Source organism: Thermobia domestica, chromosome 1 (genome assembly GCF_964235325.1).
Source record: "Thermobia domestica chromosome 1, izTheDome1.hap1.1, whole genome shotgun sequence".
In the NCBI taxonomy this organism is placed as follows: domain Eukaryota; kingdom Metazoa; phylum Arthropoda; class Insecta; order Zygentoma; family Lepismatidae; genus Thermobia; species Thermobia domestica.
Window position 1 is genome coordinate 74,179,184 of NC_137454.1, and position 25,284 is coordinate 74,204,467.

Sequence of the window (25,284 nt, forward strand, 5' to 3'; positions counted from 1 at the left end):
ACAGAATATTCACTTATTCAGTCAATGAGTCACCTGCGTTGTCAACGACCATCTATCGACGTTGCTGGAGGAGTTTGATGCCGCACCTATGGAAGAACTATGGTTTTGAGTTGAAGGAATTAGCCAATTTTTAGGAGCAGTTTTATCAGGAAACACTTTTCCCTTAATGAGGTTAGGGAGAGAAAGGGTAAGGTGGGAATTTATAGGCATTGGGTCAGGGGAATAGGAAGAATGCAAACAGTCTCAGCCATTCTGTGGTCAGTTTGGCCGCATGTGGGCGTGCACATTTTGTGAAGAAGCCCATTTAAGCGATCTTTGTCAGTGAGACGGTCGTCGTGGTCGTGGAACGTCAGATAAGTCAAATCGGTTTTCGGGGAAGAAAGAAAACCACTTTCAGTGATGACATTAGCTCCATACAGAGCACGGATTGTTTTTGACTCTTCTTGTGCATTTGATCCTCCGCAGAGATATTAAACCTAGCCCACTTGACTCCATCTTGTGTCGAATGCAAAATGTGTGGACGGTTAGAATGTGATGTGCTTTCACCTTCATGAAACAACAAACTAAGAAATAGCAATGAAATAACGAAAGAAGAACCATTCCCAACACATTGTTACCAACTCATAAAGAAAACGCTACAAACTTATACACTAATCCAATACTGTTAAAGTGCGCGTGTAGAATTTTCACACGTGTATCAAAACTAGTAGTCTTCTTTTTCTTCACTCACGAGTGCAATTTACTGGGTATAGCCTTTGGGTGAAGTAAACTGCCAGGAAGGTAACCTAATACCTAAATAAACTGTATGAAATATGACTAATATAGCTAAACACGAATTTCTTCAGGAAAAAGAAGACATTTTTCCTGTGCTAAAAAAATATACGAGGGTCTTTTCAGAAGTAATACAGACTGATTTTTTTTTCGCACTAGTTTATTACATTTCAAGGAATTTCACCCTTATAGTTCTTCGAAGTTCCTTGTTGCTCAGTAACTGGATCTTAACGTCTCGGCAGATCTGCGATTTCTCGAGACTCAGGCCCCATTACGTTTGTTTAGTCCTCTGATGACTCGAGTAGTCGCTGAAGAAGCCTCTTCCAGTGGTGAAAAACATTGTCCGTACTGAGGTTCTTTCAATTTGGCAAAAAGGTCGAAGTCTGGAGGATTCGTGCGGTGGCTGTGGTAGCACATCCCACTTGACCAGTAAATCTGTTACAAACTCTCCAAGTGTGGTCGTGCGTTATTGTGTGAAATGAGTGGGCGAGTCTGAAGCAAGTCAAATCTAATTTTATGCATTTTTCTTCGCGAATTTCACGACCATTCACAGTTCATAAGGAATTTAAATTGTGCAACGAAAGGCGAAGATGGGTTCTATTCAGTGCTTGATAAGACAATCCAGCTACGGTCAGGCCAAACGATGAAATAATTCAGATATTTATGGCAGTGGTGGAGACGAATTAATACAAAGGAAAGCAAATGACACTAGGGGTATTGCGGCTACTAATGAAAATCACTACGAAGATTTATTCTCTGCGTGTTCTGATTATCCACTCTAATATTAGACTGTCCAGTATATTGAATTTCAAATAAGGATGAGATTAATATTGCAAATAAACATAGATTATGGCTGGTGCTATGATGAGTGGCAATGGATTCATAACGAGTATAGTACTCATCGTAACCCAGGAGAAGCTTTGATTTTCTACCACCTCATCTCGTGTGTGTATGTGGGTGTGTGTATATATATGTGTCTACATGGAACTCTGCCTGTGAGTGCTCTTCTGCATTAACTATACCACAAAAGTCACACTTCATCCGTCTGTTACTGTTTTTGGCGATATTTTATGCTGACACGTCCTTCCCACAAACGGGAGATCGTACTACCTTTCAGTCTTATTATCAGATACTTCGTTTAACACTGTAAATTTCTGTTGGAAGTTGCCACGTGAGTTTTGATTTTGATGTGAGATCTTTGATCCTCTATTAACGCAGTACTCGAGATACCTGCAGCCACCATTTTATACACTTGTACACCACGGAGCTCACAAGCACACGTCTTGCTATCTCAAGAACTCAACTACAAGTTATAGAAGTGAACTATAACTCTCAGAAGTGCAAGACGTATTTTTGATTGAGAGAACATTTACGGGACACATCATCAATATATAATTACAAATGTATAAGTACTGATGGAAAAATTATTAAATATATGTAGCTATAAGTGTATAACAATTAATATTGCATTATAAGCACAAAGTAGACAGTACACTTTGGTATCTATAGAAGTACTCCATATTTAAAGATCAAGAGTCCGATGAAATTGTTCCGGCTATCCACTGAGTATTGTCCTAATGCATACATTAGTGTGCAACTGTATCAACAGATATCGTAAACTCATCAGCACTTCCAAAAGAAACCACTTTGTGAATTAAAATACATTACAGTGAAAATGAATAACCGTATTCCAAAATCCTTTCATTTGTGTGATTAGCTACCTTCATTTTATGCAAGAGAGGAATCTCCGTAGGAACGGGAAAAGGTTGGAATTATGTGTACACCGAAAATGAATTTACCATTGGATCGTTAATTCAGCTGCATTTTCAGAATGATTCAGCAATATGATACTCCACTGCACAAGCGAAAGTAAAAGATAATGCGCCCAACTACCGAACATAAGTTTGTTACATGGCATTAGTGGAAAACACGGATAAGTTTTTAAGTTTGAAGTTGGCAATTACAACACAAGCACTCAAACACATCTTAGAATTTTCATTTTAAAAGCTTATAATCATTCTTCGAAATGCCCTGACTCTTAACAGAATTTCCTCTTTCTTTTTCCGGTCTTCTCAGATTCTCTAAAGATTCGGCTATCCAGGTTTGTCGCCACCGTGCTTACGCTTGCTTTCGTGTTATGTGAGGAGACATCATATTTTCATATTAAGCCTCTGAAGCCTTTTCTAAAAATTTTGTTCGGAGTTTTCATATTGAAAAGGCAAACGCTAGACGCACGGGAACGAATGTTTTAGGAGAAGGTGGTGTGCGAATAAAGTTCACAAACCTTGGATGTTAATTTATGTTTGATTTACGTGTCACATATTTGTGTTTCAGAATATTGAGAATAAGTAAATGTCAACCCTGGACTTTGAAGTAATTCATTGTGAAATAATATGAAATTTCGTTGTTGCTGTTGTGCCATATTTGAAGTTGTTTAGATTTCATTTTCTTTCTTGTTTTTTCAGTACTGGCATCGTTGTATGGATCTGATTTTTGTCACTTTTGGTACATGAACCGTACATTTACGGTTATTATTAGTTCACTTCTTCTCATATTACCAATGTGTTACTCTAAGAAGATTGACTTCTTAAAATATGCAAGGTAAGTCTGTTAAAAGGATAGATTGAACATCCTAAATAATTTCATCATGCACAAGTTCAAATTTTTGGTTTCTTTAGCTTCTAATTTCGTTTTGCTGCATTTTTTTTTTTTATATACCTGTTTCCATGAACAAAATGATAAGCGCGTTCTTTTTGTGTCTATGGTCAGGTTCTATTCCCAGCGAAGTTTAATATAGAATTTATCACTAGTCAGGTTAGGAAATAACAGGTTTCATCGAAGAAATTGATAAGTAATGACTAGGGCTAGGATTTTTGGTGAAAAAAAGTACTAAAACCGGTGAGTGGAACAAGACACTGTTTTTGGTGGAAATTTGTGGAATGTAAACTATCTTAATTAATTATTATACTACATCGCAAACATTTTTAAATTATTATTATTATTATTATTATTATTATTATTATTATTATTATTATTATTATTATTATTATTATTATTATTATTATACCAAATTCTGTACGTCTAGATATTTGGTTATTTGCAAAATATATATCTTTAATTTAACATCGAAAAATTGAAATGAGTATCACAATTTTATCTTTGATTTGTGGACAATTCAAGGCGCCGAAACGTGAAATAAAAATAAGTCGAATTTGACAACACCCATCATCTCAGTGTTAAAATAGACTTTCTCGGTTTGCCGGAAGTATTTTATACAGCGAGAAGGAGCGTCCAACATCTACAGTCATCAAAGCATCACATTTTGTTTGGTGAAAGCAGTAGTGTCTTTGGCTTTGACTGAAATATGGTGAGGGCATTTAAGAAGAACATTTTTCATTGTACAACCAAACGATTAGCCTTATATATGTATATGAATATGCATATGGGAAAGAGGAGAGTAAAGAAAAAAATTCAAAATAAAATTTGAATTGCTAGCTTCCATCAGTTTTGCCACGCTATAAAATCCTCTATTGTCTATTCCTGGATGAGATTTTACTAACACTGACTCAAGTTCTTTTGCGGGGCGCGGTGGCTCAGTGGTAGAGCATTCACCTCCGGTGCTTGGGGTCCCTGGTTCGATCTCAGCTCGCGCCGTGTTGACTTTGTGGTGGACAAACACCGTGCTCGTGGGTTTTCTCGGGGATCTCCCGTTTCCTCACACTTTCTGCATTCCACCATTTCACTCATTTCTCATTATCACCGTCTCCTTTAGCCTAACCGGCATAACCGTGGGACGTTAAACTTAAAGATTTCATTTTTATTTCATTTTCAGGTTCTTTTATTTTATCAAAGATAATTTGTGATTTTACCCGATTTTGTGGGAAGAATCAAAATTTCATTGTTCCTGCTAGTTTTTATACTGTAGCGTTAGTATTTACATTCTCTAAAATCAGAGAGGTAGAGGAATTTCTTCATTTCCCCACCTCAAACCTTCCTGAGTTTACGTTTCCATATTTTTTCTACTATGTTGTGATATATTTAGAGGAAAATTACATGTGTTGTTGTAGATAATTTAAGGATGCAACAAAGCAACATTAATATTGGCGGGGAAAAGGAAAGATATGAAACCTACATCGATATAATGTGCATCATCTGGCCGACTAGAGCTGTTCTCAAGCTGGAAATTCCATATTTTCTTCTTTATTATTCGAGTTTAAATTTTTCACGGAAACTTGTTAATTTGGTTTTAAAAAAGGTAATATTAGCATTTGCTAATTTCATTTCTTATAATTTTGATTTTAAAACTCATGAATATACAGTTGTACTTCCACCAAGCTTTGAACTCCAGATCAAATCCACTCAAGGTGAACGTACTAAGCAGTTCAGTATTCTGGAGATTTAATAGTAGAATTAAATGAAAATTATTTAATTTGCAGTTTATATAATATAGAAGCTTTTGACGGTATAGCTCACGGCCAGCTAATTTTTATGATAACAAAGATTAAAAGTAAATGCATGATTGGACAGGGATTGGAACCCGGGTGTCCGGCTTACCGTACCGATGCAGTAATCACTACGCTACTACGCGGTCATACATTCTGTCACAGTTTGATGGTGTGTGGTAAGCACATCGGCTCCCGTCGCTGTTCTTTCTGGCTTCCTAGACAAAAGTTCATTACCTAATAAATCAAGTACCTCCCAACTGTATCGGTGTGCTCAGTAAACACCGACAGTTGTGTCCCTATTTAGAGTCGAACCCAGCACCAATGATTGCTAATCATTAGGATTCATGGAAACATTTAAAGTTTCGTGTTTGTTTGTTTGCATCCCGTATACATATTTTTGTTTTCCTTATTTTTATTATTAGTATTATTATTACTACGTAATTGCTTTTCTTTATTTATATGTATAGGGTGTATCAAAAGGACTTTACAACTTTAAAAACTCATATTGTTTTATTCACTTGTCTTGCAGACATGATTTTGGTGTCATTTTGAGCAAAATACATCAAGTTTTTGTAGATTCTATATTCGTGTTAAAAGAATATAAACACACCTCAATTGTGTCTACTGTAATACTATAGACCTGCCCAAATCAGTAACATCTTTTTGCATAAATGCTTACTTTATTTCTATACCTGTTTATGGTATACACTTTTCACAAGAACTATCCAACTATTATTTTGTGGATATACAATCGCTACGGCTCCTAACTAAACATATTAGATAATCTCAACTCACACTACATTAATTACTTCTTCCTATCTAGCGATTATGCTTCATCTGAACATTACACATACTATTTTCCTGACAATAGCTACATAACGGCATGTGCACAAATTCACGTAACTTTCTGCCCATACTACATCCCAACAGTTTTGATTTACGTAGTACATTAGTTCAGAATAATAGCACCGCAAGCGCTAGCGGCATTTGCAGCAAAAATGGCTGCCTTTACTGGTCCCGAGCGTGCTAGCTGTATGTTTTGGTTTGAAGAATCCAAGTCTGCGACAACTGTGCAACGTAATTTTCGTAGAAAGTATGGTGAAGATCCTCCCAGTAGGCCTACAATTTATCTGTGGCATAAGTGTTTTATTGAAACTGAATGTTCGGTAAGACACAGCAAATCTTCAGGTCGTCCCCGTACGTCTGAATTGAAGACACTGTAGAGTAAGTGAAACAAAGCCTTGTGAACAGTTTTACAAGATAAACCCGGCGTGCTTCTCGACAGCTTTGCGTCCCACACGTGACAATTTGGCATGTGTTGAGAAAGCGGTAGCATATCAAACCATTCAAATTACAAATGGTGCAAGAATTAAAAGGCAATGATAGAATTGCTCGTAAGGAATTTTGTGAATGACAAGAAATCGACTTCAGATGGGATGTGTGTCGATCATCAATGGAAATTACATAACCTCTTTAGATATAAAGTAAAAAACTTGTATTTTGCTACAAAATGACACCAAAGCCATATATGTAAGCTAAATAAATAAATCAATATGAGTTTTCAAAGTTGTAAAGTCCTTTTTGATACACCCTGTATATATCACTTGCTTTCAAAGGTTTAGTGTGGAAGTAAATGTTTATGTTGAAGTAGATTATTTATTTCATGCTTTTTTTTTAAAGTTACTGATCAGTAGTGTGCATGTTTCGGAAGCACATAAAATTATTTATCCCATTTTATATCCTAAATAGAACGGTATTAAATAGAACGTGGAATAAGTGCACTTTTCATTGTATCATTTATGCTTTTTTTAATCTTGTATTTGGATCCTTTCAGTTCTGTTGGTGTGCTTGCAGTTGTATATATTGTTATTCTTATTCAGTATAAATACTACAAAGGTAATTTTGTAGCGGGACCAATCAAAACTAAACCGGATAGTTGGACAGATGTGTTCTTTGTTGTTCCTGTTATATGTTTCGGATATCAGGTAATTTAACACAAAATACTCATACTTATTCAGAAACGTGTATGTTACTTGTGTAAAGAGAAACAAACGAAAATATGATATAAGCTTCAAAATTATAGGGTTCATTAAACTACGTAAACATATTTCAGTGGCGTATAAGAATTTTATCCAAGAGGATTATGACTTACTCTTATATCCTTTCAGGACAAGCATATATCTTAATATAGTAAATGTTTATTTTTCCATATGTTGTTCAATCCTTCCATACACTACTGCATATTGTAACACAAATACTGTTCCTGTAAAAAGTATATTCTAGTAACACGCCAGGTAGTCTAAAAAGTAGTGAGCCTTTGGCACACGAGATGGCGTTACTATCCTAAATCTCAGCGGTTAGGCCTGACGCCATTTGACAGCTAATAGGTGAAGCTAGTGAATATGCAGAAAAGTGTTGGAATTCTCGTAATCAGCACTAAGGTAACACCGTGCTCGTGGGTTTTCTCGGGGTTCTCCCGTTTCCTCCCACTTTCTTCATTCCACCATTTCACTCATTTCTCATTATCACCGTCTCCTTTAGCCTAACCGGCATAAACGTGGGACGTTAAACTTAGAGATTTCATTTCATTTTTTCAACACTAAGGTATTGCTCCGTGAAGATAAGTAAACTTTCCGCAGAACTGCGCTATCTTTGGCAATTTTATTTCGGTGAAGGCGTAAATCCTGCTCAGGGCCTGGAAGAAATTTGTTTTGCTTATAGACAAGATATATTATCACAAGCAATCAGTCGCTTTGGCTCTGGAAATTTCGATGCCCAAGATACTCCTCGCATTGGGCAACCAATCAGAGCAAAAGTGGATGCTATTCTAGCAAAAGTCGAGCAAGACAGGCATGTAAGCAATCATGACATCGCTAATGATCTAAACATCCATCACCGAACAACGTTAAACTATTTGGAGAAAGGTAGCTACAGAAAGAAGTTCGATGTTTGGGTGCCACATGATCTGACTCAAAAAATGTACACGATCGAATTTGTATCTGCTAATCTTTACTCAAACATAACGAACTCGAACCGTTTTCTCAAGAGGTCGATCACCAGTTATGAGAAGTGGCTAACGTGCGACAACCATGTGTGAAAAAGATCGTGGCCCAAGCGAAGATAATCGCCATAGTATGTGGCAAAGCCCACACTAATGCCCAGAACGATTGTTGTACGTATAATGGGATTTGAAGAGTATTGTGCATCGTTAGCTGCTGCCGCTGGGCAGAACGATAGACTCGGATCTGTACTGTCGACAATTAGAGCGATTGCACCTACCAAGTGAAAAGAAACGGCCAGAACTGGTGAACAGGAAGAGTGTCGTATACCACGCTAATAACGCCAAACCGCGTACATCTTTTTATGGACCGTCACAAATTGGCTGGAAGGTTTTAGTGCATCCACCGTATAGTCCGGACCTGGAACCGTCAGACTGTCATTTATTTCAGTCTCTGCAGAACTCCTGAGATGTGTTAAACTAGTTTTAAAAGAGGCCTGTAATAACCACATATTAGCATTTCTTGAGCCAGAAACCATAGAAGTTCTATAGCGACGGGATTATGGTGCCGAAAAAATAGCAAGGACATGGAATAAGATAGTGTATATGTGGTTTCATAATGTTATTTTCAAATCACGATAAATGTGTTCTCAATTTTGACATCCAAGGGCTCAGTACTTTTCACACAAGCCGATATTATTTTTGAATACGTAATATTATATTAGTAGAATTCATTTTTACACTATTTTCATGACTTTACCACTATACTATTTTACAAATGCTCTGAAACAAATAAGTGCATTAGAAACTTATGCTGGATTTTTAGCAAGAAACGTGAGATACCTAGGTTAATATACTGAATGAAATACTTATAACATTATGTCTGTTAAATTTTACGGCATATTTTGTTTGTGATGAAGCTTTTCATTGTTTACAAGTGAATATATATTTTGCCATTTTAGTATGTTGTGGGTTCAAATTTTTTAATTATGGCATTTATTGAACCAGATATTGAATTCTGTAACTGTTGTACGTTTCATGCGTTCGTGATCATTAAATAAACACATTAACTAAATTAGTAAAGCTTACCTTTGCTTCACCACGGTGCAAAGGTAAGTTTTGTATTTTACTAATTTAAAATGCACCTCATAGCGCCTATCAGTAAATATAGTAATTAAAATCTTTGCAGAATGAGCGTGCATGGTTTCTTAAACATGATGTCTGTTTTGACAAACTTAATCCACTAAGAAAATATTACCTAGGAAACTAGGAAAATAAAGGCCGAGGAACACTTTACATTTCTAATTAATTGATATTACCTCAACTAGAATGACACTTCTCGTGGCATTTTTAATATAAATGACTAACAATAGGGAGACCTAATACTAGACAGGGATCTAAACAAATAGAGAACCCAAACTATTTCTGTTACGTGTCAAGCTGAGGTGAAACTTCAATTATGATATTTCAGCATTTTTGGAGGTTCATTATTTAATTCAGTCTATCGAAAATAAATGGTTTCCAATTTAAGATATCTACCCTGCATTATCCTTTAGTTTGAGATTTAACACTCTTTGTCAGACATGGACTTACAGTTTATGGTGTAAATCGAACCACTGATGTAAACACGTCTTCATCTTGATATCATTACGGCCATACTATAAAAAATCTTTCACAATTATGTCATGTAGGCTGACAGAGACGATGATTAAGGCAAGTGAATGATGATGAAGAATTTGTGGAATGAGAATGTGAGAGGAAACGAGAATACCTCGAGAAAACCCACGAACACAATGTCGTCCTCCATAAAATTTATTTCGCCGGGGATCGAACCAGAGACCCCACGCATCAGACGTACCACTGAGCCATCGTACCCTCACGGCCATTCTATAAAACTACTTGATAAGAAACATGCACTACTGGTTACAGAAAATTGATTGGTTTTATATCCGATCGATTTGACAACACTGCTGTCACCTGTGTAGTCTCGCCAGAACCGTGAACTCAGCGTCATTAGCAGTGTTGTGTCTCAGTTTGCTGACAAACTTAAATCGAGCGCTCGCAGAAATATTTGACAACAAAGGAACCCGTTTGACGTTACTAGCTTAAGTATCTCCTGAGGTGCCGTAACATGGCACAGAGGTGAAAGCTGGTGTCACTATCAGCCACGTCATTCGTCACCGTCTTGAGTTGCGGTGCATACCTAAGAACCGGGATCAACCGTGTCACATTACTGAACGGAAATCAAATTGCCATAAGCTCTACGGAAGACACTTGTCCTAGTCAAAATGAAGATGGTTGCTACATTGGATGAGGCCTACATTTATATCAAGCGTAATTGTAACATTTGCGCAATTACGTATCGTTTCACCTCTGGCAAGGGGTATACCGAATTTTACCGCCAGTACAAAGAAAGTTTCCTGCAGGGAATCGTGATTGTCGCTGGATACGGTTACCAAGGGAAGGTGGATGTGCATAGCGTAAACAAAAAAGTGAAGGTGAATGCTGCCTACTTCCATGAAACCATTATGATCTCAATCTGTCAGAAACACATTCCTTGTTTGTCGGACACAAGAACCAGGTGCGGATCCACATGGACAAAGCGTCCAACCATATCATCAGATCATCCCTCCTATTGTATTATCATATGGAACAGGAAACGGGAATCTTTGTTATTTTCTTTCATGACATTGCTGTGAAAAGCCCTAACGCCAGTCCAATGGATTTTTGCTTACTTGGACTGTTGAAACGGTGTGTATAACACTCACTAGCCTATGGAAAACCTGCAGGGAGAATTGGGATGGAATTCGTATGGCTGTACTTTAACGTAATTTGTTACAGTGAAAATTGCAATGTCGGGGGATAGTCCATAATGCTAATAATCCTGTAGAACATAACTGGTTGTGGGACACGGTTTTTTATAGGGTAAGTACATTTCGAAAATCGATAGGATATAACTTGATCACCCTTTTGGATTTTTGTAAAATAAGTCAGGAAATTTGTTTTAAGATTATGTAGTTGGTTCATTTTATTTCGTAATCAATCTTCTGTATTTTTAACATGTTTATTATTGTCTTCCAGTGTCATGTGAGTGTTATTCCTATCTATTCTTGCCTTAAAGAAAGGACGATGAAAAACTGTGCCTTATCCGTTTGCTGTGCAATTGTTGTATGTGTTTTTGCATATACTGTTGCTGCAACCTATGGCTATCTTACATTTGGTTCAAATGTAGCCAGTGATATTTTAGAATCTTACAACGGATCTGACCCTATTGTACTTGTAGGAATAGTAGCAATTGCCATCAAGACCTTCACTACGTATCCTATTTTACTCTTTTGTGGAAGGTAAGTGTAACATATGAACATATCATTTTTATGCATAGGTTTCTCGATAGAGATAAAAGAACTAAATGTTATGTATAGTTTTTTTTAAATTTTTTTTTTTTAATAAGTTGAATATCATTCACAACAGAAAATGATAGGATTTACCCCATTTTAAGTTCCTTGAGTTATCAAATGACTTAAATGAAAATAAATAATCGATAACTTACCAAAGTTCCTTCTTAAATTTCATTTTGTTCATTCCATAGCACGGAGCTGTATTGGAATGAGGGAAAGGAATACGTTTAAATTAAAGATAAGATATTAGATAATGTACGCAGAGAACATATTGTTACATAATATAGTAACCTACTTAAAGTGTTCGTATTCAAACTGTTATAAGATAGGTATACTACTTGTTTTCGTCGAGTTTTCGAAGCGTATATAAACCATTTTTCAGTAGAACTAAAAAATTCCGTCATGAAATACAGCCAATTGGACTTTTCGGCTCGGGGGTGGGTGGATTGGAGAGGATCAAAATGTATGCATAAAAGAAGAGAATACGTGCCCGGGACAATGGATAGGGTAGAAGGGGGTTTGCTTTTGACACATACAGCTTCTGTAAGGACACAGTTAGAAATCGAAGTTGTTCTTGTACCAAAGCAAGATATGATGGCATTAGTTGTTGAATTGAGTGAGAGATTTTATCAAGCAATAACAATTCCAGGTACTAAGTTTGTGCTCTTACTAGTTAATAAAATTGGTGCAGAAATACAAAATGCTGATGAGCATTACGCCATTACTTCAGGATTTGATTTGGAACATAGACACAGTGATTATATTTTATGTGCAAATTCGCATTTGTTCTGTTGAGCTCCCTAGTGGCTATCTGATTAGTGTACGCATCTTTGGCGCAGGAGATGACTTCGGTTCCCGGTGGGACCTCATGTGCTACGGATCCCATACTAAGCTGTAAGTCGATGTGTCATATAGCCTTGCTGCTGAAAAGGATGGTAAACTCTATTTGTATTTGGTCTGTATTTATGGTTCACATTAGTATGTTAAATTTGGTGAAGCAACAAATGCTGATGAAGGGGATGTAATTGTATAATTTATTAATTCACATGGTCCAACACTATCATATTATTGGCATTAAGGAAGGAGTTTTGGAAATTTGGAGTAAAAGGGGGGAGGGGAAGGAAGGAGGTTACAATTATTATAAGAGTCTGATCTGGGAATCTGTTCAGTGCAGTTTAAGGTATGTAGTGTTGATGTTAGAAAATGTTATGATGTGTATTGGTTATATGTATACAGGGTATTTCAAAACAACACCGACAACGTTTGGGAGGTGATTCCTGACACCAAGATAAGGCAAAAAGTATAGATCAACCTGGGTGCACAAATGCTTCCTTTCGGAGATATAGGCTGCCGTAAACATGAAAAAAATGAACTTTAAAGGTCCATAGCTCCAATTCTGGGAATTTGGAATTTTAGATATTGTAGAAGTAGAGTTAGGGTGAAAAGATGATTGTGAATCTCTAAAACATACCAGTCATGGAATATGTTTTTGGGCCTACATTTTATATTTAAAATAATTAAACACGTATTTCAGCGCTTTTTGATATTTGTTGTAGAAGGAATAAAAAGAGAGCTGAGTCTCAGTGGCAGAGCGCTCACCTGTGCGCGCGGGATCCCTGGTTCAGTCCCAGCTGCCGCAAGTGGACTTTTTGGTCGACAAACACCATGTACATGTGTTTCCTTGGAATTATCATCACCACTTTCCTTACTTTCGGTAAACTTTAAAAAAAAGTAGGGGTTATACCAAGTCTATGGCCTATGGAACTCGAAGTGTTAATGGCGCATTTACAAAAGCTCTCCATTAATTTTTGTCTTTAGTCAACTGGATCCCGTTTGTACTTCTTATTCCTATTTCTGGGAGATCTTAATATTGTCTTCCCATCTGCACCTAGGTCTTCCCAGTGGTCTTTTTTCGAATTGGATTTTCAGATACGATTTTGAAACAATTCCTTCTTTCTTCCATTGTGGATACATAACTTGCCCATTTGAGCCTCCTAGACTTAATAACCCTAAGTAGACACAAGAGTCATAGTTCTGAGTGCAGTAGTTCAAATTCTACGATGGTTTTGTTCGAGGTATTGCTGAAACCTCTGATTGAGACGTGTGCCACTTTTATATTTTATATAACTGCTTCACGAAAACTGTGCAACATGTACATGAAATATATATGTGGTGTTCATAGTTTGAATGAACAAATATGTACACAAATTTGAAGAATATCTTGAGATGATGATTGCTTGAATTGACGCGGAATGAACTTTTTGCACCACATTTTCCGTCTATTGGCAGTCTTTTGTAACGAGAAGCAGAGAAAACAGTTAAAGAATTTGGCAACGCTGAATAATTGATACTGTAAGTTGTTTGAAGTTGTTTTATTGTGAGTGTTTGAGAGTCTTTACCAGTGATTTTGTTTTAAAGTTTAATTTGTGTGTGAGTCGTTCGTTTTCTCTGAGTATATAGGTCGTTTCTTAAGCTTCATTTGAAGTTTTCATTTTTTTTTTTTTTTTTTTTTTTTAACATGCTCAAGGCTGGACACTATGATAATCGTAATGCTGTACTAGTCTCAGCGTGCTACGTATACAATTGTGATAACCCGTATTGTAACTGTTATTTATGTCTTGAGCACGCTGAGATGTAATTGTAAAGTTGTGAAGGATGGGATGTCTTTTGTATTATTAAACCTTACCACTAGAAAAGTAGCAGTAATTCAAGGTAGGAAGGCCAGTTCCAATCTATGGGTTTTGTCATGAAAACTAATTTTTCTTAAAAAGATGAAATAGAAGTAAATGTCAGACTCAAATTGTTATTTAATAATAATAATAATAATTGCAGGGAGGCGATTATGAATTTGTGGAACGATGTGTTCTTCAAAGCAAGAAGAGAATCCCAATCATCACCTAAGGTACAAAGAGTAGTCATTGCTACAACGTGGTTTGTATTCACTCTTCTGTTGGCCATTTGTATCCCTAATATTGGAGTAGTCATCGATGTCCTTGGAAGTTTAGCGGCAATCTTTATTTTCGTGTTTCCAGGTAAGTACTTACACATGAATTGTACTGTTTTGTTCATTGGAAAAGATGTAGCAGTATTAACCAACAGTAATTTATATTAAATCGAACGGAATCCGAACGAAATAAGACAAAACTTTCAGAATACTAAATGAATATAATATATTTTAAAGAATCATTTCAAACTCCGGAGATTGATACGTTTTCTTCTTATTATTACTATGTGTTCTGCTGATCCTTGTTTTCTGCTTACTATTATTATAAGTCATCATAGAGATATATCTAGCTACAGCTTTTTTTTTTTTTTTTTTTTTTTTTTTTTTTGTTAAATACAATAATTTTTAGGAAAGGAACTGCTAGCACATTTAAATTTTTCCTTGAAGTCCTCTGTAATTCGTGGATCAAGGATGTCATGTCCTGATTTAACTTGGATCGTAACACTGAAAAATCAAAATTGCGTCACAACTAGATGTGACATGTACACAAAACGCGGATGGTATTTTCGGACTCAAATTTTATATTATAATCACACATTTTTAAATCACTGTGTTAATTTTTCGATCCAGTTGTTAAGGATTGTATCGTCAGTTGGATTTATCTGTATTGAAATCGTCTTATTTGAAGTTGATCAAGCAATTCAAAATTATCACACAAAAAATAGTACCAGTTCAACTGCCATGCAGTTAGTGCAGTTATTAAGGATTGCATTAGTGGTATTCTCCTTCTGGTAATGTAAGTGTGCTTTATTACAACAAACATTTAATATAGATTTTATTGAAAAGACCTATACATGAGCATAAGTTTTAGTAAAATAAAATTTCACTATTTAATATATTTGTAAGTTTTCTGTGCAACAAAGTTTTATTGCAGCGGAGTTATTTTGATTTTGTGTTTTGTTGTAGGTGTATGTTTGATGCAGTCAACTTTACGGAAAGATCCAAGTATTCTTCTTAATAAAGATAAAGCAATTATTGTATCGTCAGTTGCATTTATCTGTATTGGAATCTTTTTATTTGGAGTTGTTCTTGTTCAATCAATTCAAAGTAATATCACTCAAAAGGTAGTACCAGTTCAGCTGTGTGTTTGAATGCAATTAGGCATTTAATTTTAAATCACTGATGTCGTATATTTATTCTGCAGTTATTAGTTTCAATCAGGTAATGGGGAAGAGCCCATGACACTTTTTTCGGTATATTAATTTAACACAACATCCCCTTACACTCTAAAATAGCAGAGAAAAATAACTTAATCGGATTTTAAGCTAGGAACTAATTTTACCGTATGTGTTAAAAAAAAAAAAACTTTTTTTTAAAAAATAAATATGTACATAATAGAGGTTTAAATCACTTGCTCAATTTTCCTATTTGTGGAATAAAAGAATAGAAATAAAACATAAATTGCTCATCAAGTAAACGTCATTTAAAGTAACTATTTTATAGTGCTTTTACCAAGAACATCAAACGTAATTTTGAAGTCTATACTAAAGTAAATTTTTATATAAAACATTGTACATGATTGTGTATTAATTAATACTATGCGTACAGTATATTTTCTGCTGAGGAATATTTTGTTGTATGCAAGTGTATTGTAAAATTTTGAATTTTTAGAGTGATTTACACGTGCATATATAAACTCAGTATATTAAATTTTATATATTCCAGATATTTTATGTGATATAATAAAGGTTAAAATTATTTATGTAGACAATGTAAATATTGTGCCAAAGAATAGTTATTTATTAACTAAAATATATATTGAGTAAAATATGTGATGGTTACTAGGTAAGAGTTTTTCGGAGCATAATTCATTTATTCATTGTTTAAACATAGATTTGTGTATTAATATATGAAGTATCTAGTATTATCATTGAACCAACAATAATCAAATGTTTACCCTGCTCTAATGTATTAAAATTATTAGACTTGGCAGGGAGAAATTTCAGTGGTTATTTTATGTGTGTGAATAATGTTGCTGCATTGTGCACTAGACTGCTATGGAAGATGCTGAGTAACGCGAATCAACGTTGACAATCATGTAACGAGCAACCTTAAATCAAACTTATTCATTACAACTACGTGTCTTAAATTCCTAATAAGATTTAGGATAACATATTTAATGCAACTTGAATTCTTACATGATACAAGTTATCTTGCATTCTCGGCTCTGGTGCGAGAGACTCGAAGTTTGATTCCTGATGATGTTTCAGATCAATTTCATCTGAAGCTGCAGGTCCATTTCTTATACAACCTCTGTGCTGGAAAGGAATGTTTAACTACGACCTAATACAATGTGATTTTTATCTTCTGAGTTTGAAATCCTAATTTTAGACTTCTCAGTATAATGGATTTGTTTAATAAGGCACTACGTAATCACTATTTCTTATTTTGTTTCTTTTCTTCATGGACAGATATTAATGAAATTACAAAATGTTAAAAATGAAATGTAATAATAAAATATGCGCTTCAATATTTACAATGTGTTATCTTTTGAGAATTCTCTTTAAAGTCTAGGACTTCATAATGACTAACTGGTAATTACTTTTTTGAGGATCATAAGGTGCTTCTGAAAATTAAATATTAAAAAAATAAATAAAAACGCTAAGTTATTTTCACTAAAGTATTTTCCTGTGGTAAGGTGCAAAGTAATGTTTCACCATAATATTATAGCAATAGTACTACTAGAACAGGGTTCCTACTGATCTGGAGAAATCTATTTTCCTGGCAGGATATTCCCTGACTTTCGTGACAGGTGTCAGATGCCGTTGACATACAAATAGAAATAAATAACAGTGAATATTTATATATGAGAACCTTTGTCTCATAGAGACAAATAATAAGCAATTGCTCATACCTACATTCCATTTACCACCCATAAAAATCTGAGCAATGTTCCTTACTGTGATCATTAATGGTTGGCTAAACTGAAGTTGGTGTACAAATAATGTTAGAAAAAATATCTATATTGTATATTAATAGCAGTGTCTGTGAACAAAAAACTTCAGATCCAAATTGAAAGTGACTATGTTTGTGACTCTTAATCTCTTGAACCACCCGACCGATCTCGATCAAATTTTTGACGTAGATGCAGTTATGGCCTGGGAGTGTTTTTAGCTATTCACTTTGACGGAATAACGTAGGGATTGGGGAGGAGGGAGAGATATAAAAAAATCAATGAATATAAAAATAAAAGCGACCTCTTAAACCACCGATCGATTTCAAACTTTCAACATAGATGAAGTTCGAACCTGGAAAGTTTTTTATTATTTCATTTTGATGGTAGAACTTAGGGGAGGGGAGTGGAGGAGGGTAGATATATGAAAATGAATAAAACTTAATAACTCTTGAACCACCTGACCGATCTCGATCAAATTTTCAACATAGATAACGTTCGAGCCTGATTAAAAAAAAAAAAAATCACTGACGGTAGAACTTAGGGGTGGGGGAGCGGAGATTAATCTATAAAAATAAATAGAACGTAACTCTTGAACCGCCCAACCGATCTCGATCAAGTTTTCAACATACATGACATTCAGGCCTGGGATAATTTTTATCATGTCGTACCCCGCAACATGGAGAGGGGAGAGGGATATATAGAAATTACCGAAAATGACCAATATCAAAGAGCGCTTTAGTAATAGTATAAACGGAACATATTACTATTTTTTCTTAATTTAACCCAGCGAAATCGGTGTGTGTCTTAGATTCGAGGGCGTCTTAAATTCGAGTAATTATTGAGAAATTCTTAATGAAAGATATTATTAACGTGTTATTAAAACTACTTTGTTAGCCATAAGTATTTTTAATTTTGTATCACATTCAATTATTCAGACAATAATAGTGTCCTGCGCTTGCGCAGGACGTGCGGTTTTGCTAACATTTTATAAATTTTTCCTGACTTTCTCTGATATTCAGTCTTTTCCCCTGAGTTTCCCTGACCTGCACCATTTTCCATTAGTTTTCCCTGACCAGTAGGAACCCTGTAGAAATCAGTTCATGTAATATTTCTATATTAGAACTATCAATGATATATATATCAAAATATTACAATAAACACACGCATTTATGTAAATAGTGAAAAAATAATGCTTTTGTATATAGGTATGACATAGTTTCTTTCCAAAAAGAACTGTATAAAAATGTAGTTTTCATATATACTGTATATTTGTATTCCGTTTATACCTTAAAAAAAGTGTACACATTTCCAAATTTAGATATATCTTAACTAAAAAGATCTTCCAATGTTCCATTAATTTGCTGAATGAATTGTAATTTGTTATTTATTTCATAATTATGTTATACTTAGATACTATCTTTTTAATGAAAATTACTTGATTTGCTGTTAACACATAAACAAAAATTATGTGATTCGATTGTACTTGTGGTAAGTGTATACATGCTGAATAAAAGATTATTACATTACTGTTAATCCCATTGCTTTATTTAATATTTTTAATAAGAATGACAAAGCTGAGTTAAGTAACAGTAAGAATCGACAATATTACATCAGTGGTAAATCTTACGAATTGAAGTGCACTTATATAGGTTTCCAGTACTGAATGTATTTAATTTCTGATGTCGCACTTTTATCTCTGCAACAAAATATGTATTTATTCAACTCTTGTAGCCATTCGAACTCATTCATATGGTCTTTATGTCAATGTTTTATTGTCAAAACTTAACTTTTTTTTTTCTTTCTGTCAAATTTTAAATTCCTATACGCATCGTACACTTTTTTAGACTTAGGTGAGTCTTTTCTCTTCCTAATCACTTTCATATATATATATAAATAAAGCCTTTCAAAAACTTCGAATTTTCAAGCCCTTGTAACTTTGTTCCTATTCGTTCGAAATAAATCATGCCATAACCATGGTATCCAACGCTAAGGTACTTTCGATGTACATTATCATGTCTATCTTAGTTGTGCTGCATGTGTGATAGAGGCTTCCAAACTTTGGATGTTTATGATACTATAACATTCTTAGTTTGCAACGCTGAATAATAAATGTGGTATTTTAAGTTTTCGTTTGACATGCTGATTTATAATATCTGACGTAGTGCTTGACAAAACTGCTTGTCGGATGTTTCTGTTTAATTCGTGCAAAGATGTCCCCCTGCTTATAGTTGCTTAATGCAAAGTTTCGATTTTCTCTCTCTTTTGGTTTCTCAATTATCACGGTTGGACATTATAAATGGTACACCCTGTATATATTTTAATGGGAGCACGGTGGCTCAGTGGTAGAGCGCTTACCTCTGGTGCGTGGGTTCCTGGTTCGATCCCTGGCCAAGTAGGTTTTTAGTGGGCAACATCGTATCCGTAGGTTTTCTCCCACTTTCTCATTCCACCACTTCCACCATAATTTACTTGCTTTAATCATTGTCTCCCTTTGCCTAAAGGGAATGATCGTGGGACGTTAAACTCGAAGACTTATAATACATTTTAAAGCGAAGTTCCAAGCTTTTGTTTGTTGGCTTAATATAATTACTACTCTTTCTAGTGTCAATAAAAAAGATTATCAAAAGTATTTTTTATATCAGTTTAACATACAAGTGGTACAACACATTGCCTTTTGAAGAGTAAATCTACATATTTATCGTGAGATCGTCATTAAAACAATGAGTTGAAACGGACGGAGTAGTAAAACTTTTAGCTCGTTGTTAAGTGTGAGAAGGATACATATACTATTCTTCACAGTGCGACAACTGCAGAGTTATCACAAATCTGCACAGGAAAAGAATTTGGGTTCGGTTACAGAATTTTGAGGCACGAAAACCTTCGTCTCCATGTTTAACTTCTTTCCTGAAATCTCTCTTTGAATCAAATTATTAAACATGATTCCGTTACAAGCAAGTAGTTTTCTCTTGAATTCAAAACTGTTGTTAAAGATCAACTATTGTGTTCCACCAGTTTAGCGATCTCATTTTTCTGTCTTTTTCAACATAAACAAGAAATATAAAACTTTATTAAAAAAAATACTCATCAACTGTGCCTCCAATATTATATGGAAACGGCTATTGCAAGTCGTATGTGTATCATTTAGGATCATGTCTGTCAGAAGTATGTACGTCACTGTCAGTATCATGTCTGTCAGTTAAGAGTATGTTTATCACTGTTAGGAGTATTGCGTCACTTAGCACCATGTCTGTCACTGTTAGAATTATGTGCATTACTGTTAGGACCATGTCTGTCACTGTTAGGATTATGTGCGTCACTTAGTAGCATGTCTGTCACTGTTAGGACCATGTCTGTCACTAGTAGGAGTATATCACCGTTAGGTATATGTTTGTCACTGTTAGGATTATGTCTGTTACTGTTAGGTTTGTGTGAATCATTGTTAGGAGTATGCGTGTCACAGTTATGAGAAGACTAACAACAATAGATACAATTTGCTACTTAACAGAGTACACTTGACATATATAGGACAAAAATAATTAAACAATCTGTTTCAGCAGGATAAAAACAACTCATTGTTTCTGGCAACGAACAACTAAATTTTTAGCGCTATGAAAACACGTTTTTCTCGATGTTCACAAAAATAACGCACGATATTTACTCTCAAGCATGCGACCTACGTACGGATTGATATGTGTCTTTTTCTTTGAACAATATTATAGTTAATTTGGACCTAAACCATATTATCCAGTTCCGTTTTGCTTTTTTTCGTAATGAAAAGTTTGATCATAGTATACTTCAGTGTATTTCATGTTACCAGACGGCGTGGTTATCGTACAGCATCAATTTAAATTTACAAAGAAAATCGTTTCTCTCGATTTTCTCAAACAATACGCATGAGGATTTACACTCATCCATGTTTCAATATATTATTATTAGCGTTTAACGAAATCATATCACTTTAATTTTTAATTACCAGTGTCTTGAGATAATTGACCATTCAAGTGTTCATAACGTACAAATCCTTTGTTAGTTCATCATAGGTAAAAATAAACGTATTTATATGCAACCCGCATGACCGTGTCACTCGGCGGGTTAACATAAATGACAGGCGATATAATGTTAACATTTACTGCAATCTACTATGGTTTTTATCATATCACTTGAAAGCGACAACTTCCGGGGTGACCGCAGCGAAGCGGGGCGGGTTAACATAAATGACAGGCGATATAATGTTAACATTTAATGCAATCTTCTATGGTTTTTATCATATCACTTGAAAGCGAAAAAGTAAAAATTATCTAAGTAACAAAGTTTATTGCGTTCCGGGGTGACCGCAGCGAAGCGGGGTGAACGCTGCTAGTTATATATAAATAAAAATGAAAGTGACTATATTGTGACTTAGTAACTCTTGAACCACCCGACCGATCTCGATCAAATTTTCAACATAGATGAGGTTCGGGTCTGGGATAGTTTTGTCATTTCACTTTGAAGGTGCCTGGGGGAGGGAAGGGGAATATATATAAAAATGATCGAAAATAACCTATATTAATGTCGAATCCATAGTTTTCGGGGTCGCTTAAATCAACAGTGACACTTCCGATGCCGTTTAAATCATAATTCAGCCCCCATTAGTACTCCTAAGTATCCGTTAACCACTAATAAATTCTCTCAAGTCACTTATTCATTTTTATCTGCGGTCCAAGGAAAACAGTAGATTAGCTGTTGAAATAATAAGCATTTTCATATAATATTGGAAGCTCAGTTGGTGCGCAAACATATCTTCTATTTGATATAAATATGTGCCTGTTGCATACAATAACGACAAAAGAAAATTTCACAATATCTCACCAAATCTTACTGAGTTTTATGCTCAGGTTAATATAGGCTTATAGAGAAAGTACCATACATCGAAAGGAATAATTTATAAATAAAATATGACTGTATATTTACATTAACCAGACGCTTATATTTTTTGTTTCATGGTTACAATTTTATAGGCACTTGAATGTTTGCTTTTTGTCTTTTTCAACAAGTGATTCGATCGGAACACATCCACAAGTGTGAAAACATTTTCTCACTAAACACTACCACTTAATTAAATTATCAGAAAAAAAAGCAATGCTTACAAATGTAAAGAGCAAGAAATCTGTGAATAGCTCTATTTGGTTTTGGTGATAGAGCTATCGAAAGAGTAAACCATTCCTTTTAGCATTTTACGCCAGTACAAAAGGAAATATTAACAAAATTGACTAACCGAAAGCATACAGTTACTTCTTTTTTAACTTACGAGGGGTGTCCAATAAGTTATCTACTTAGAAAGGGAGGGGCGGAGCATAATGACACCTGACACGCATGCCAAAGCCACTGTGGGAAACTCTGCGGCGCAATTTGAGGTCAGTCGGAGCGATGCAGTGGCTGTGAGCAGAGTGTTTGTGTTACGCCGCGTAGCGAATGTCTGTGTGACGCAGTCGCGAATAATGGATTTGCAGAAGTTGGAAGCACCGCTCGGATGCAACTGTCCCAAGACTTGTTTGAGAAGAACCAGGACAATTCCTGGCTTAACGAGTGATAAGGGACGAATCTTTCGGACAACGAGGTGCAACAAGCTGTTTTCCAGTGGTTTCCAGGCCATGACAAAGACTATTTTTTTTTCTGCTCACAAAATGGCAATGGTGCATAAATTTCCATGGGGACTACATCGAAAAACAGTGATAACCAGGTGTGTCAATCTGCATTCCTTCCTGTCTAGATAGATAACTTATTAGACGCCCCTCGTATCAGCACTGCTCCAATCTCTTTCCCATTCCATGCTAAACAGTGGAGTTTCAAATAGCTGTGTATACTTTTTAAAAAATCTGGTAACAATTTGTTGATTTTTTAAAGTATCTGGAAATTCTACAGAAGTCCATGTGACTATCCCTGATATGATGCGCATCTCATTGGGCATTTCCATCTTAGTCGAATATTACACTTCATCTGGAGCCATATGATTACTTGTACCTTCAATGGGGTTATCTTCGGGGGGCTTTCCTTCTTCTATAATATCTTCATCATTAGTTGTAGCAGATTCCGGTTTGACTTCATCTTTTTCTTCTGGATTCTTCTGCATCACTATCTTCTTCTTCGATCGTTTTCTATTGCGATCTCCACTTCCTTCCTTGCGAGAGGAATCGCCTTTCTTATTAAGATGAGACCGCGACATTTTTCCTCCTTGAAGATTCAGGGTCGAGTTCAGTTTACTAGCAACGTCCAGCAACTGCAATTGAAAGAGTATATTCTGAAATACCAATTCATTGGCAGTTAACTGTCTCGTAAATTGTTCCATTAGAGACGGTTTGAGCATTGTCGCAAATAAAGTTGCTGGAGAAATTAACACTATATGTATATTATGCAGAAACCACGAAAGTTTCGAAATTTTTAATATACTATGCTATGTATAATAATTTATTTGTTTGGAATTAGACGATAAAATTAAATTAACGTAAGAATTAATTTGATACAGTCTATTCAGAATAAGTGAAGCTTCGTCTCAATTCACAAATATACGAGGAGAAGTCAAAAAATTCCTGGAATTCTGTTGTAGCTCTTTATTACCACAATATAAGTAACACATTTACTTAATTGCCTTCAAAGTTGGCGCCTTCGGAACACACACATACACACATTGCTCCCCCGCTCCTGCAATTAGTGGAAATACCGACGAAAGGACTATTTTGGTATCTTCCGAAGTTGAGCCGTCGTATTTGTTTTGATCTTTTCTACGTTGGCGAAAGGAAAAAAGGCCAATTTTTTAGCTTTGGGAAGAGCTAAACATCCGATGGAGCTACAAACTCTCTGAATCAGATATTCCCCAATTTGCACATGAACTTGATGTTTGCGCGTTGCTCGATCTGTGAAATTGCCCAAACTGATCACTACACACTCTTCTGTTTAGCTACACTTATTAGTACGCTGCCTGTTAAGACACGTTTACACTTGTTAAATTCAGAAATAGGCAACCTAGGGACTGTATTGCACAAGATTCATTCTGATTGCATCACAAATGCCAGAACTACAACAACATTCCGGGAACTTTTTGACTACTACTCAAAGTCAAGCATAAGTCAACATTACATGGATAGTTAATTGTATTACCTAAAAACAGACAACACATTCTTACGCACTAAAAGGTACCATTACCTCTTCTGCTAATATGCTTCATCACATACAGAAAGTATTACAAACAAGTAGCAGTGTCACGTGTACACCACGTGAAGGAGTTTGGTTTGCATGACGTGATATTTTTTTTTCAATACTGAAACCGGAAGTGGTAGATTTGTATTACTTCCGGTTTTAGTAGACAGTTAACGATGGAGATGAAATATATTCTTGGGACGCTTAATCTACTGCAGCAAGCTGCTTCTAGCTATCTATTACCGTTTTTGCCGTATAGTAATCAACATTAAAAGCGGAAATGGTTAATTTCTACCATATTCGGTTTGAATATTATCTCCACCAAGAAACTCGATACCCAACTTTTGAACCTCTATATCCTGGCCAAAATTGATGGTGATCCATCATGCAGCTCTTGAGATTTATTGTCTTCCGGACAGATAAGAGTTAATATATTTAAAAAAAACTTGGTAAACAATTTCCTTAAAAAATTAAAGAGATAAAAAAACTAAGAGATAAAGCGTCCAGTCGGTGCTATGTTGGAATGCAGGATTCGTGATCAAATACCAGTCATTGAGCTGAAAGTAGATGAGTTTACTGGTGAACTAATGAAAGGGTAG

The 25,284-nt window shown here is 35.3% G+C and overlaps 2 protein-coding genes across 5 annotated transcripts in view; one reads left to right on the top strand and one right to left on the bottom strand.

Moving 5' to 3' along the window:
* Nucleotides 1-19,045, top strand: part of LOC145686198 (sodium-coupled neutral amino acid transporter 7-like) — a 30,895-nt gene extending 11,850 nt beyond the window's left edge. For all 3 annotated transcript variants that reach the window (XM_081759259.1, XM_081759241.1, XM_081759250.1), the window contains exons 5-9: nt 3,237-3,372; nt 7,051-7,201; nt 11,296-11,558; nt 14,445-14,644; nt 15,523-19,045. In XM_081759259.1, coding sequence (XP_081615385.1) covers nt 3,237-3,372; nt 7,051-7,201; nt 11,296-11,558; nt 14,445-14,644; nt 15,523-15,707 — 935 coding nt within the window. In that variant the 3' untranslated portion in view covers nt 15,708-19,045. The remainder of the gene's footprint in view (nt 1-3,236; nt 3,373-7,050; nt 7,202-11,295; nt 11,559-14,444; nt 14,645-15,522) is intronic.
* Nucleotides 19,046-22,457: 3,412 nt separating this feature from the next.
* The window catches only part of LOC145686171 (BBSome complex member BBS4-like), a 49,572-nt gene continuing 46,745 nt past the window's right edge, over nt 22,458-25,284 (bottom strand). For both annotated transcript variants that reach the window (XM_081759198.1, XM_081759191.1), the window contains exon 11: nt 22,458-23,768. In XM_081759198.1, coding sequence (XP_081615324.1) covers nt 23,478-23,768 — 291 coding nt within the window. In that variant the 3' untranslated portion in view covers nt 22,458-23,477. The remainder of the gene's footprint in view (nt 23,769-25,284) is intronic.